Source organism: Ascaphus truei, chromosome 5 (assembly GCF_040206685.1).
Source record: "Ascaphus truei isolate aAscTru1 chromosome 5, aAscTru1.hap1, whole genome shotgun sequence".
NCBI classification, from domain to species: Eukaryota; Metazoa; Chordata; class Amphibia; order Anura; family Ascaphidae; genus Ascaphus; species Ascaphus truei.
Window position 1 is genome coordinate 23,814,523 of NC_134487.1, and position 14,136 is coordinate 23,828,658.

Genomic DNA, 14,136 nt, shown 5'->3' on the forward strand with positions numbered 1-14,136 from the left:
CATGACAATAACACTAGGAAAGGGAGGCCCTGTCCCAAAGAGCTTACAATCTAAGTACATAAGTGTAACGGTGTTTCCCCCACCCGGTGGGAGATGTGGCCATTACGGATCGTGTGGTGCATGATACCTGCTGGTAACAGCAGGGCTGAGTTGTCCGCTGGTGGTAGTGGTGACACAGGACTAGACTTCTGGGGTTCATACCCGACATATCTCCTTAGCAATGCAGCGCCTCCATCTGCCGTGGACTCCAGGAACTGAAGGTGATGTCCCACAGTAGAACCGCTTACCTCTCTCCCCAGTAAGGTCACACACAAGGCAGGAGGTATATGCAAACAGGAACGGTTTATTACTCTTCTGTACAGCACAGTAACAAGCAGGCTTCTGCCCGATGCAGTGCTCACACTGAAGGATGGTCCCTGGACCGTTACTACAGGCCAAGGGCACCTGCAGCCATCCTAGCTCTTCCCTACCTCCCTAGCAGAGGCAGAGGTATTGTCCACACTCACTCTCCCCCGGAAGGAAGAGGACAGAAGAAGGCCCAATACTCAGCCTTCCAACTGTGCGACCTGCCTTCCTCAGTCGGGAAAGGCACTGCTAAATCTGGGCGGTACCTGCCTTTATGTACAGCAGGAGGGCACCAGGTCTGTCCCATGATTGGTCATGCCCAGGCCTGATGTCACTGCCTCCTGCTGTCACTCAAGTACAGCTCCTTGGAGGGGGGAAACCCCATATCAACTACTGGCAGCCTGATTGTACCAGGGCTTACTGCCAGGAGGGAAGCAGCTAGTAGCCACAGATGGCATGGCTACTGTCATGGAACAAGAATCATATTTCTATTTGACCCCCCTTTTGCTTGTCAGCTCCTTAAATTCAGCTGCATGCATTTGTTACATACACCGTGCCTGTGTGGTGTATCAATATGTTGCCCTTTCTGCCTCTGAGCATGTAACCAGTGAGTTGCTACAGCAACCTCTGAGATTCTTCTCAGAATGGGCTATTCTGCCCTCCCCCCTGTCTTTGTTCACAGATAGTCTGTCCCAAGACTATTCCTTTTACCCACATTGCTCCTCACTTCCTTTTCCACCCTGGAGACAGTGAGTACAGCACCCATCTCTGTTACTCTCCTATGGCAAGGCCATCTCTTTCTACCTGTTTCTAACTACAAATCACTACTACACACCATCCACAAGTGCCTGTATGTACTGCTGCTTTTCCAATAAAGTGAAGGAAATGTTATAGGACTTGGAGTGATTTGGAAAGGGAGCTGAGTTAATGCTATCTGGGGCTATTCACACATCACATGTGACCCTGGCTTCAGAATAGGTATATAAGGCTGCGGTCCTAGTCACTGCCACAGCGCACGGCACGGCGTGCGCTGTGTGTGTGTAAGCACCGCCCCTCAATGGGGAAGGGCCCAGTACGCACCTTCCCGCTGAAAGTGCAGCCGCGCCGTGCTGCAAGATTTTTTTAACTCAATGAAAACTTCGACGGAGGCGTGGCCACGCCCCCACTGGCGGTTCACCCAATGAGGGCGAACCAGCCGTGTGACGTAATGGGCACGCCCCTGCAAATCCCCGACCACGCCCCCTCCCGTCGCAAGCTCCCTCTCTCCCCTGAGACCGCAGATTATTTATTTATTTTATTTATTTATAAAATATTTTACCAGGAAGTAATACATTGAGAGTTACCTCTCGTTTTCAAGTATGTCCTGGGCACAGAGTAAAACAAATAATACATGGTTACAAGTACAGTTACATAAATGAACAAGGTATACATTATATACAAGACATTGCGTGCACAGTAAAAGGAAATATATATTATGGGCGTATGAAACAGTTACAGACCAGATTAAAATGTGAGACAGCCTTAGATTTGAAAGAACTTAAACTGGTGGTGGATGTGAGAGTCTCTGGTAGGTTGTTCCAGTTTTGGGGTGCATGGTAGGAGAAGGAGCAACGTCCGGATACTTTGTTGAGCCTTGGGTTAGATTGAGCGGTTAGCGCTGTGCACGCGCCCCCCCCCCACCCGGCACACGTGTCACTGACATGACTGGGACTGCAGCCTAAGAAATCAGTAACACGCACACATTATTACCACAATATAGAAATGTGTAAACCTGGGGGAGGCTGCAGCACCCCCCCCACACATTATGCTGAGGGCACCTATTTGTATGAGAGGTCTGAGACTAATGTAGCTTCAACGTGATTGAATCATTTTATATAAAATGGGATCCACACTGCTTCGCTTCCTCATGTGGCAGCATTGCAGCCTGCTGCTGACAGACGGTTTCCCATGTGTTGTTTCTTTGCTATACCCACCCTCCCGAATGGCTGAGCCCTGACTTCTGTAAGCACCGCGCCCCCGGGACCAACCAATCCGCGGCGAGGGGTGTGTCTCACCAAAAGAAGCACGCTCGGTGTGTTGCAGCTGCCCTGCGCGGGAATGTCGCGCGCACGCTGGCTGTTCACGTGGTTGAGCTGCTGCGGTCGCGCGCCGCCACTCGCGGCAGTTAACCCCCTCCCTCCCACCTGTTGCTGCTCCGCCGCCGCCGCCGCTCCTGACATCATGTCGGCCTGGCTCTGCCTGCACACGCGGGCTGCCGCGGTGTGGCGTCCCGTCCTGCGCCGCTTCTACCACACGGAGCGGGGGGTGTACGGATACAGACCGAAGAAGGGTAGCAGCAGCGGGGTGCTGAAGCGCGGCCAGGAGAACACGTCAGGTGTGTGTGTCACTGTGTGTGTGTGTCACTGTGTGTGTGTGTCACTGTGTGTGTGTGTCACTGTGTGTGTGTCACTGTGTGTGTGTGTGTGTGTGTGTGTGTGTGTGTGTGTGTGTCACTGTGTGTGTGTGTCACTGTGTGTGTGTGTCACTGTGTGTGTGTCACTGTGTCTGTGTGTGTGTCACTGTGTCTGTGTGTGTGTCACTGTGTCTGTGTGTGTGTGTGTGTCACTGTGTCTGTGTGTGTGTCACTGTGTCTGTGTGTGTGTGTGTGTGTCACTGTGTCTGTGTGTGTGTCACTGTGTCTGTGTGTGTGTGTGTGTGTCACTGTGTGTGAGTGTCACTGTGTCTGTGTGTGTGTACAGTTTGTCCTGTCTGTGTGAGGGGGGCACAGCGCGGTCCTGTCTGTGTGAGGGGGGCACAGCGCGGTCCTGTCTGTGTGAGGGGGGCACAGCGCTGTCCTGTCTGTGTGAGGGGGGCACAGCGCGGTTCTGTCAGTGTGAGGGGGGCACAGCGCGGTCCTGTCTGTGTGAGGGGGGCACAGCGCGGTCCTGTCTGTGTGAAGGGGGCACAGCGCGGTCCTGTCAGTGTGAGGGGGGCACAGCGTGGTCCTGTCTGTGTGAGGGGGCACAGCGTGGTCCTGTCTGTGTGAGGGGGCACAGCGTGGTCCTGTCAGTGTGAGGGGGGCACAGCGCTGTCCTGTCAGTGTGAGGAGGGCACAGCGCTGTCCTGTCAGTGTGAGGGGGCACAGCGCTGTCCTGTCAGTGTGAGGGGGCACAGCGCGGTCCTGTCAGTGTGAGGGGGGCACAGCGCGGTCCTGTCAGTCTGAGGGGGCACAGCGCGGTCCTGTCTGTGTGAGGGGGGGCACAGCAAGGTCCTGTCAATGTGAGGGGGCACAGCGCGGTCCTGTCAGTCTGAGGGGGCACAGCGCGGTCCTGTCTGTGTGAGGGGGGGCACAGCGCGGTCCTGTCTGTGTGAGGGGGGCACAGCGCGGTCCTGTCAGTGTGAGTGGGGCACAGCGCGGTCCTGTCAGTGTGAGGGGGGCACAGCGCGGTCCTGTCTGTGTGAGGGGGCACAGCGCGGTCCTGTCAGTCTGAGGGGGCACAGCACGGTCCTGTCTGTGTGAGGTGGGCACAGCGCGGTCCTGTCTGTGTGAGGGTGGCACAGCGCGGTCCTGTCAGTGGGGGGGGGGGGGCACAGAGAGGTCCTGTCATTGTGAGGGGGCACAGCGCGGTCCTGTCAGTGTGAGGGGGGGGGCACAGCGCGGTCCTTATTTGTGTGAGGGGGGGCACAGCGCAGTCCTGTCAGTGTGAGGAGGGAACAGCGCAGTCCTGTCAGTGTGAGGGGGGCACAGCGCGGTCCTGTCTGTGTGAGGGGGGCACAGCGCGGTCCTGTCAGTGTGAGGAGGGAACAGCGCAGTCCTGTCAGTGTGAGGGGGGCACAGCGCAGTCCTGTCAGTGTGAGGGGGGCACAGCGCAGTCCTGTCAGTGTGAGAGCGGCACAGCGCAGTCCTTGTTTGTGTGAGGGGGGGCACAGCGCAGTCCTGTCAGTGTGAGGGGGGCACAGCGCAGTCCTGTCAGTGTGAGAGGGGCACAGTTCTGTCAGGTGACACATGGGGTATAATGTGTCAGATGACCGATCCGCAATATTCTTGTGTTATTGACCTCTATGAAACTTCTTTGAGTCTCTTACATCTAACGCTGATCTCTTGGACACAAAAGTTTGGGGTCAGTTTATCAGTCTCACAGATGAAAAACTGGGGCAAAAAAAATAATTGCACCACATTTATCAATGAAAACAAATGTCCATTGAAATAAATGGGATTTTTATCTTTGACCGTTTTGGTGCAGGGTTTTTTGCAGCTGAGAGACTTTGATAAATTACCCTCTTAACCATTTGAGTGCCGAAGTTACCTCGGCACCAGTGTGCCACAGCCCCTCCAGCACCTTTTGATCGCTCCGTCACTGACGGAAGGTGAGGAGTCCTTCCGATCCTCTTCATTATAGATTGTGATCTGTGGCGGGACACGATTTCCCCGAGAAAAAACGAGCAGGCATTTTGACGTAGCTATTATATCATAGCACACCTGGAGTGCCAGACCCCATGATGTAGTGGCTATGTCCATTAGTAACCCAAACGGTTAATGTCAGCGCTAGCTAGCTTGGTGGATTTAATTGATACAAAAATAAAAGAAACAATTGTTCTCCCAAAACCTAAATACTCACTCCAATAAATGCTAATGCTCTAATCACATGGAATTGACGCTCTGTGGGTTATAATGTCAATTTGTGGACGGTGCTGCATATCCAATGCCATTAAAACTTAGTTGTACTGTGTCCGACCCTATTTTAGCACAGTGGACATTTTTTGTTGGGGGGGGGGTGTTGTGGGGGGGGGAGGTGCTGTGCGCTGCAGGGGAAGCTGAGCGCGCTAGGAAATGTGTTTATCCAAGCGCCGGTGAGCGTATAAGCGCGCATCTCGTGAGCGGAGACTTGCATATATATATATGCAAGTCACCGCGCCGCCCGCTCAGCGCTAGCGGGGACGCAACCTTATTAAAATAAGTGCATGGGACTAGCACATGGAAACAATCACGACAAGACAAGATACTAAAACTGGAGGCTGTATGTGGTCTTTAGTTTGTATGAAAACGATGCTGACCAATGGCTCTTATTTACATTAATATTTCTACGATGGGCTTTTCATTTTCACAAGTTTGTGTCCACGGTCAATTCATACCGTTACTGGCTGATCCTAATGCAACAGCACACGGCAACCAACCCTTATGTTAGCGTGGAAGTTGAGTCCCAATCTGGCATTTTACACTTTCTCAGTTTCTTATTGTTTTTGTTCCTCTTACATTCTCACACTTTTTTGTAACTTTTGCAGTTGATCATGGCCTTGCACGACTAGTTACCGCTTACCGTGAACATGGTCACAAAGCGGCAAAAATTAACCCATTGTTTACTGGTCAAGCAGTAATGGATATGGTGCCAGAAATACAAGCGCTAACAGAAATACTTCATGGACCTTTCAGCACTGCAGGTACGATCAAGATGTTGATAATACATGTATGGTAAAAACACAATCGAAAATCTAATTCATAGTATAATGTGTTTTTACTGGAATTTCAGAGTACAGTATGTGCAGTACAGTAGTATGCAGATAACAATCAGGTGCAAACGTTGTAAGTGCAACTAGAAACACAGGATTTGATGGCAAATAGGCAGCCACTTGACCCACCTAACCTTCCCATTTTCATATATTTGTGGTGTATGGGAGAATGAACCCCAAGTGTCCGATGCTCCAAGTGTCCACAGTAGAACTGGTAGTGATGTATAAACTGTCTCTGATGCATATGTTGAAAGAAAAACGGCAACTAAGCAGGCATAAAGATCCTGTATAGAGGGAAACGGCAGCAAGGCTCTGACGGGATAACCAAATGAAATAAAACCTGGGTGGGGGGCTAGTGCACAGGAAATAGTCTGAGACAGGAAAAGAGGCAACCGTAGGCTACCCCTCTCGTGTACTCACGCTGGTATCGCCTGCTGCCCTTACCCGACCCGGTATCTTCAATGCCCGTGCCTGTCCGGTCCCATCTCCTCGGGCGTCGCGCTGGCGTGTGACGTCATCCCCGAGGGCCGACAGCTATGCTGTGGATGAATGGAGAGTACACTGCAGTTCAGCGTTCTTGTATCTCCTTAAGGCAGGCGTAAGGGATAGATCCAATGCACTCGTCAGGAGGGGAATAGTGAAGACCAGCTCCCAGCTCTGCGTAGTTGCCTGCGTGCTCCACGCCAGTAATAGCAGTAAAGGAAAATGTGGTTGGTGGGTGGTCACTGCAACAGGAACTCAGCCGAATGCATAAGTGAATAAAAACAGCTTTATTGCACTGTAGTGCTGCACATCACATCACGGAGAACACCTCTGACGCGTTTCGTTCCGTTAAGGAACTTTATCAAAGAGTACAAAGATCTCTCACACTGGAGTATTATATGCATAGTCCCTTCTCATGATTGGTCAATCCATAATTACAAACAGAGAATAACAATTAGCAATCAATGCTTGTCAATGTTGAAAGGATTACGCAAACACTTCAGTGTATGGAATAGAACAAATCACAATAATAATGGTTACATATAAACAAAACAGATATAAACATATATTTTAAAATCAAGATCAGTGAATAGCAGCATCTATGATAACAATTAGTATCATACAGGAAGATTGTGTTGGGGGACAGAGAATCAGAGAAACATATATATGGAGCTAAAGTCCAATGGGGATATACCAAAAAAACTGATGAAACATTATATGGCATAATTTATGGCTTGATGTATAATGAACCGGCCGCTATTATATATTGTTCATTATACATCAAGCCATAAATTATGCCATATAATGTTTCATCAGTTTTTTTGGTATATCCCCATTGGACTTTAGCTCCATATATATGTTTCTCTGATTCTCTGTCCCCCAACACAATCTTCCTGTATGATACTAATTGTTATCATAGATGCTGCTATTCACTGATCTTGATTTTAAAATATATGTTTATATCTGTTTTGTTTATATGTAACCATTATTATTGTGATTTGTTCTATTCCATACACTGAAGTGTTTGCGTAATCCTTTCAACATTGACAAGCATTGATTGCTAATTGTTATTCTCTGTTTGTAATTATGGATTGACCAATCATGAGAAGGGACTATGCATATAATACTCCAGTGTGAGAGATCTTTGTACTCTTTGATAAAGTTCCTTAACGGAACGAAACGCGTCAGAGGTGTTCTCCGTGATGTGATGTGCAGCACTACAGTGCAATAAAGCTGTTTTTATTCACTTATGCATTCGGCTGAGTTCCTGTTGCAGTGATCACCCACCAACCACATTTTCATTTTCATATATGTTGGAATACCTCATCCCCAATTAGATTTTTTTTTTTCCATTAAATAGAACTTTCATTTCCAAAAAAATGATAATGAAGTTAACAAGCCTTTAAATACTACTAAGAAAACGATATATTTTATACCGTGTTGTGGGATGAGCGAGCAAACTTTGCTTTTATTATGTGTGCATGGTCCGTGTCCTGTTTTATCCAAAACATCCCAAGCTGGATTCTAAACCCAAACAGCAGCTTTTAGCAAGAAAATAAATGATATATCCAATATTTTCAATATTCGGAATGAGAGAAAATTGTAGTACGTTCTCTATCCGTCAGCGAAATGCAATAAGTTAAATACAATTTCTCGTCCTCCATTTTTTTTTTTTAAATTTCGACATTTGCAGTAATAATAAGTATACTGAGTCAATTGATTTATATTATTACGGTTTCCAGTAATCAGGACTCGTGATGAGGACGTAGCTGCAATCGAGTACTGCCACCCACCACCATCACACACATTGACAAGTTCTTGCATTTGTGTAAGAGATAAGGCTCAGTGTTCACTTTTCAGGTAACAACAGAGGCCGCCAGGCGCGTTACTTCGCTCCTCTCTGATGAAGGCTGCTTGATATTTGTAGAAAACGTATTCTCTCAAAAGGGAAAGTAGGAGAGAACAAAGTAATTTAGAGTTCTTACCTGAGAGAGCGTCAAAGTGGATCCCAACAGAGAACTCCATGCTACCCAATTTGACAACTGACTTGTATATCTCTACATTGTATTGTAGTGTGTGTGTGTGTGTGTGTGTGTGTGTGTCTATCACCCAGTATAGACAAAATCATGAACATAATCTCAAGAGATTATAGCAAGAAAGAACAAATGTATTGGTAACAATAATAACAAAGGGGGAATTAAAATGGCCGAAGTGGAAAATGTATAAGTATATTCATATCCAAAAAACTAAGCGTGGAGTCTGAGCATGTATGCACATCTACATTGATGTACCTATTCGAATGTTTTTTTACCGTGGTTACCCATTTATTTTCATTTTTAATATTTAGTTTCTCTGAAATGGTGTAAGGAAATTGCCTGAAAATGGAATACACGTTGAAAACTAATATATTTAATGTTTCGTATGAAGTTGTTTTACAATACCATACAAAAACAAAAATTAATTCCAAGATGGGAGCTGCACCGATTCAGTTGAAACTTTCCCCAGATCTAAATTAGGATGGCAGAAAAGTACCCTCAAAATTTCATCAAAGCGTTTGGGCTGTGGAGAGAGAGAACGCGAACAAAAACACAAACGCAACCAAAGAGGTCATAAAGTCCAGTTGAAGTCTTCGCTCGCTCGTCCAATTATAGCGGTGCCAGTATCTAAGGTGGAGAACCCTCTTCCCGTCTAAATAAACAAGCAACAATACTGCCAAAAAAACACTGCACTCATTATTTGTTTCAGAAATATATTATTAAGTAAAAAATATACAGAAAAACAAAAATGATTAATAAATTTATATTCAACATCGCATTGGTAGGATGTCACTGTCATTTTTCTGGTTTGTATTTACTTATGTTTGAATATTGCATTAAAAGTGATTATTATTTTTTTTATCTCCATTTATTTCTTCTGAAGCCGTTTCTACTCCTTTTTTAATTTTTTTATTTGTATAATATCTTTTTGAAACAATTTGAGTGCAGTATCTTTTTTTGTAGTATTGTAGAATTTCCTTTTGACATTTTTGTAAGATGTATTTCAGCACCGTTACACTATAAAAGACAACTAAACTAGTCACAAACACGTATTTTCAATGCCTTAGTTACGTGTAAACAGGGCTGCAGATAGCTTTCCCGGGGGCCCAGTGTCTGCGGCCTTGTGACACCCCTTCTCTTTTATCCCCACTCTCTCTCCCCCTCCTCACGCCCCCACCTCTCTCCCAGTCTCCCAAACCCCCATCTCTTACTCCTCTCTCCCACACCCTCACATCTCTCTCCCACTCTCCCACACCCCACCGCTCTCTTCCTTTCTCCCTCCCACTCTGTCCTACACCCCCACCTGTCCCCCATTACACTGAACCCTTCTCACCATTTCACACAATAACTCCCCTCCCACAATAAAACACACACATATATTCAGTGGTCGACAAATCACCAAAAAAATCTACTCGCCGAACAAAAAAATCTACTCGCCACCTAGTACCACACGTGTGCTGCTTGGGCCAATAGGAGCTCGCCACGATGTTAAATCCACTCGCCCGGGGCGAGCAAATGTATAGGTTTGTCGAACACTGCATATATTACACACCACCTTAGGGGAAGGCCTCCGGTACCGTGCCAAACAGTTGACTTCCAGCACTGGGGTGGGGCCTGCTGCAGGGAGGGGTTGGTGGGGAAGGGGGTGGGAGACAGAGGCCCGCTGCAGACGAGAGATTTGGGGACTCTGGCCTGGCCATGCCCAACTTCCAGTGCCGGCTGGGCCCCCCAGAACCGCCGGGCCTGGGACATGAGTCCTGGCTCTTTTCACCCCCACCCCCCTGTCGACGGCCCATGTGTAAGTATTATAAATTAAGTATTATGGACTCTGTTAAATATTAACCAATCCAATCCCTGAAAACTACACTGTAAGGCTCCTTTTCAGTTTGTTTGTAGAATGACTTTCCCATCCGGGAGAAGAGTTCTGAGCCATTCAAAAGAATTGGGGGGAGGCTTTTTAACAACATATGCAGGTCTAAGGCCCTTATTGTATACGACATAGTCATTAACAAAGCTGGTAATTTCTTACCATACATTAATAATACGATAACCACTTCCCACCTTATTGAATTGGAGGCCATCCTAATGCCTGGTTCACAGCTGCCTTGGGCCCTGCGCCTTCGGGGGGCACGTGCTACCTTCTCACATCGGCACCGGGATCCAACTTCCGCCCAACCGGAGGGGGGAGCTGTAGGATGGAGCGCGGGTCCCCCTCCAGCTCCTCCCTCCAGTCAGAAGGATCCTGGCGCTGACACGAGGAGGGAGCGCGGGGCCCCGGACTGAAAGAGTGATGTAGGTGTGGTTGGAGGGGGTGGTCTGTGCCTGTCTGTCTCTCTGTGGGCTCTGTGAAAAGGTTCTTACCTTTTCCGGAGCGGACCGCCTCCTGTAGTATCGTGTTTCCATGGTGACCGACGTCATATGATGCCACATTGCCATGGCAACGTTGCATCATATTACGTCATGACGCTGCTGGAGGAGGGCTGCTCGACAAGGTAAGTCCCGCAACTTTTTTTTTTTTAACAGGAGGGGGGCCCCCTGCTGCCAGTGTGCTGCCTTGTGCCCTGCTGAGTCTATGGCTGCGGTCTCACTGTGCCTCCTGGTGCCCTGCTGAGTCTAAGGCCAGCCCTGATTTTATTTTTTATTTATTTTTTGCTCCCAGGGCTGCTCTAGAATCTTTCCTAATGTTATGTTAATGTAAGAAGATTGAGACAAAGCCAATACATTAAAATTGTAAAACGGTATCTCATAAATTCCACTTAATAAATTCTACATTGGATTTATTTAATGTTTAGTTGCTTAGCCTATTACTTGATTTAGAAAAGTATAAGTGTATAGGTCATAGATTGTGGTACCATTTAATGGATTACAGATGCAGCGGCCGTTATTCGAACACTTCACGCGTTGTATTCCTCAGAATACCCACGTCATGGCGCATGATTTCTTCCAACCTTACCGCCTTAAGACGCGAGTGCAGAAAATGGCATTTTAGTGTTCTGGTTTTTAAACACCTGAAATTGGCACAGTAGCACAGTAGCACAGTACTGTACACATTACAATTAATTCATTTCATTGCACACAAAGAAACAGAATCCATGAAATTCAAACAAAGCAACCGCGATAAACATGGGTGCCTGGTGTGATTGGCCGCGTTAATGCCACGTGGAATACAGCAGAGCACACGAAAACGGCTCCGTGATTTGTTCGAATAACGGCCGCTGCATCTGTAACACGAGAGTACAAGTTTTATAAGGCTGCGGCCACGCAGGCACTGACCAAGCTCGTGCTTGAGAGCAGTGACATCACCAGCTCTCCAGTATATGTGAATAAGTGAATATAAGGCGCTAACAACTTAAATATAATAGTGATTACGTGCAAGTTAATAGTGCAATATTTATATAACAATATGTGCTCAAATAATAAATCCCTGCTCAAACCCTCTGGTAGAACCTGTTCCCGGGTTCCAAGTAGAAAGATGTATTTCAAACAGTCCAGGAGGAGCAATTTATAGGGAAATAAGAAGCAAAAAAACAGTGCAGATTTAAGTGCAGACGTTGAGACTATGATGAATTAAAATGTCAATATCTTGGCTCTGCCGGTCTTTCTACTCACAAGATTTAAGTGGTAAGTAAGCAGTTGGCAGATAGGGCTGCCACCCCAGGTTGTGGCTGTGTGCTGTGGGATTCCCTCCAGGCTTATTTCCTCAGAGTGACCACGATATACATAAGGGAAGAAACAAAGCTACATAGCGCGATCTGTCTTCTAATAAACTTTATAAAAAATGTATAAGCATATAAAATTTGCACTTACAATGTGCCAAAATTAAATCACTGTGATTGTGATAAATGCGTTTTTAATTTTGGCACATTGTAAGTGCAAATTTTATATGCTTATACATTTTTTATAAAGTTTATTAGAAGACAGATCGCGCTATGTAGCTTTGTTTCTTCCCTTATGTATATCGTGGTCACTCTGAAGAAATAAGCCTGGAGGGAATCCCACAGCACACAGCCACAACCTGGGGTGGCAGCCCTATCTGCCAACTGCTTACTTACCACTTAAATCTTGTGAGTAGAAAGACCGGCAGAGCCAAGATATTGACATTTTAATTCATCATAGTCTCAACGTCTGCACTTAAATCTGCACTGTTTTTTTGCTTCTTATTTCCCTATAAATTGCTCCTCCTGGACTGTTTGAAATACATCACCAGCTCTCCAAGCATGAGCACCGGGTGTCCTGCCTATTTCGCAAGCGTGCACGGGGGGCATTGCAGTTAAGTTAAGCACGGTTGAAAGTCTCTTTTTTTGTTTACGCAAGCGCCAAGCGTGGGGGAGCGTCCGTGCCCGCGCGCAGGGACGGGACAATTTCACTTGCCAAAACTACTCTCGACAAGCACTGCGAGGTCAACACGATCGGCGCTAGCGTGGCCGCAGCCTTAGACACCCTAAGCACTGAGGTGAATGAGGGAGGAGATGATAGTTCGCAAATTGTTCAAGAAATATATACACACAGCAAAACATGCAGAGGTCCCTTGAGGGGACTGAAATGATGTAATATGTGGACTCTAATACACTTATTTTGATACTACCTACTGTACATGCGTGGTGCTGTATTCCTTCGCCTGGTGCAGACCTGTAACGATTGTCCTGGATACGTGCCTGGGCGATGTATGTTTAAAATCATGAACATATCTATATCTCAATCATGATTTGATATATCAATGTACATATGCATACAATTGCAGGGGAGCGGCACTTGCGTGAATTGGTTAACTGGCCTGGGTGCGCTAGTGGAGACTATATAAACAATTGTTGAATACAAGGTTCTTACAGGCTGTTGATTAAAGGGGTAAAAAATATTTATTTTATTCTTGTGACGCAGATCAACGTTTCGATCTCCTTGGGATCTTGAGAAAGGTCTCCTTAGGGGAACAATGTTGTTCTATGTTAAGAATAAAACAAATATTTTTGCTACTTTCAAGAGCCTGTGTGTGTGTGTGTGTGTGTGTGTGTGTGTGTGTGTGTGTGTGTGTGTGTTTGTGTATATATATATATATATATATATATATATATATATATATATATACATACAGTGTTCGACAAACCTATACATTTGCTCGCCCCGGGCGAGTGGATTTAACCCCCGGGCGAGTAAATATTGGCCCAAGCAGCACACGTTTGGTACTAGGTGGCGAGTAGATTTTTTGGTGTGGCGAGTAGATTTTTTGGTGATTTGTCAACCACTGTGTGTGTGTGTGTGTGTGTGTGTGTGTGTGTGTGTGTGTGTGTGTGTGTGTGTATGTATGTATGTATATATATATATATATATATGCAATACGATACCGTTTGGAAATGAAATCAGCAGGCAGCAGGTGCGCCACCTTGACAAAGGTCCCATTCGTGGACCCAAACGTTGGTTTTGTGTTTATTTTTTCAATACACTTGTTTGTTCAATTCTAGAGTGCTGCCTGCTGATTTTGTTTCCAAACGGTATCGTATTGCTTATTCTTCATTATAGGATCTGCACCCACACCAGTGACTATTATTACGGAGTGCTTTTTGTTCTTTTTCTATGATGTGTGTGTGTGTATATAATAGTTTATTTACTTTTAAGTGGGAAGCACAATCATATTTTAGTGAAAACATGGGAAAGTAATTAATTAAACTATTAAAAGATCCTATATGCTAATATATTTAAATTGTTTGCTTATTCGTTTATAAATAATTCATAATTATAAGCTATGGCGGTTTTGGCATCATTGTTTTTATCTAATTTACCGTGTGTTTGA

General features: G+C 46.2%; 1 protein-coding gene across 2 annotated transcripts in view; it reads left to right on the forward strand.

Annotated features, from left to right (window-relative positions):
* Positions 1 to 2,458: 2,458 nt before the first annotated feature.
* DHTKD1 (dehydrogenase E1 and transketolase domain containing 1) overlaps positions 2,459 to 14,136 on the forward strand; it is a 35,397-nt gene continuing 23,719 nt past the window's right edge. Inside the window, exons 1-2 of one of the 2 annotated variants that reach the window (XM_075599484.1) lie at positions 2,459 to 2,719; positions 5,608 to 5,763. In XM_075599484.1, coding sequence (XP_075455599.1) covers positions 2,566 to 2,719; positions 5,608 to 5,763 — 310 coding nt within the window. In that variant the 5' untranslated portion in view covers positions 2,459 to 2,565. Of the gene's footprint in view, positions 2,720 to 5,607; positions 5,764 to 14,136 lie in introns of those variants that run through there. The other variant, XM_075599485.1, reaches the window with a different exon arrangement.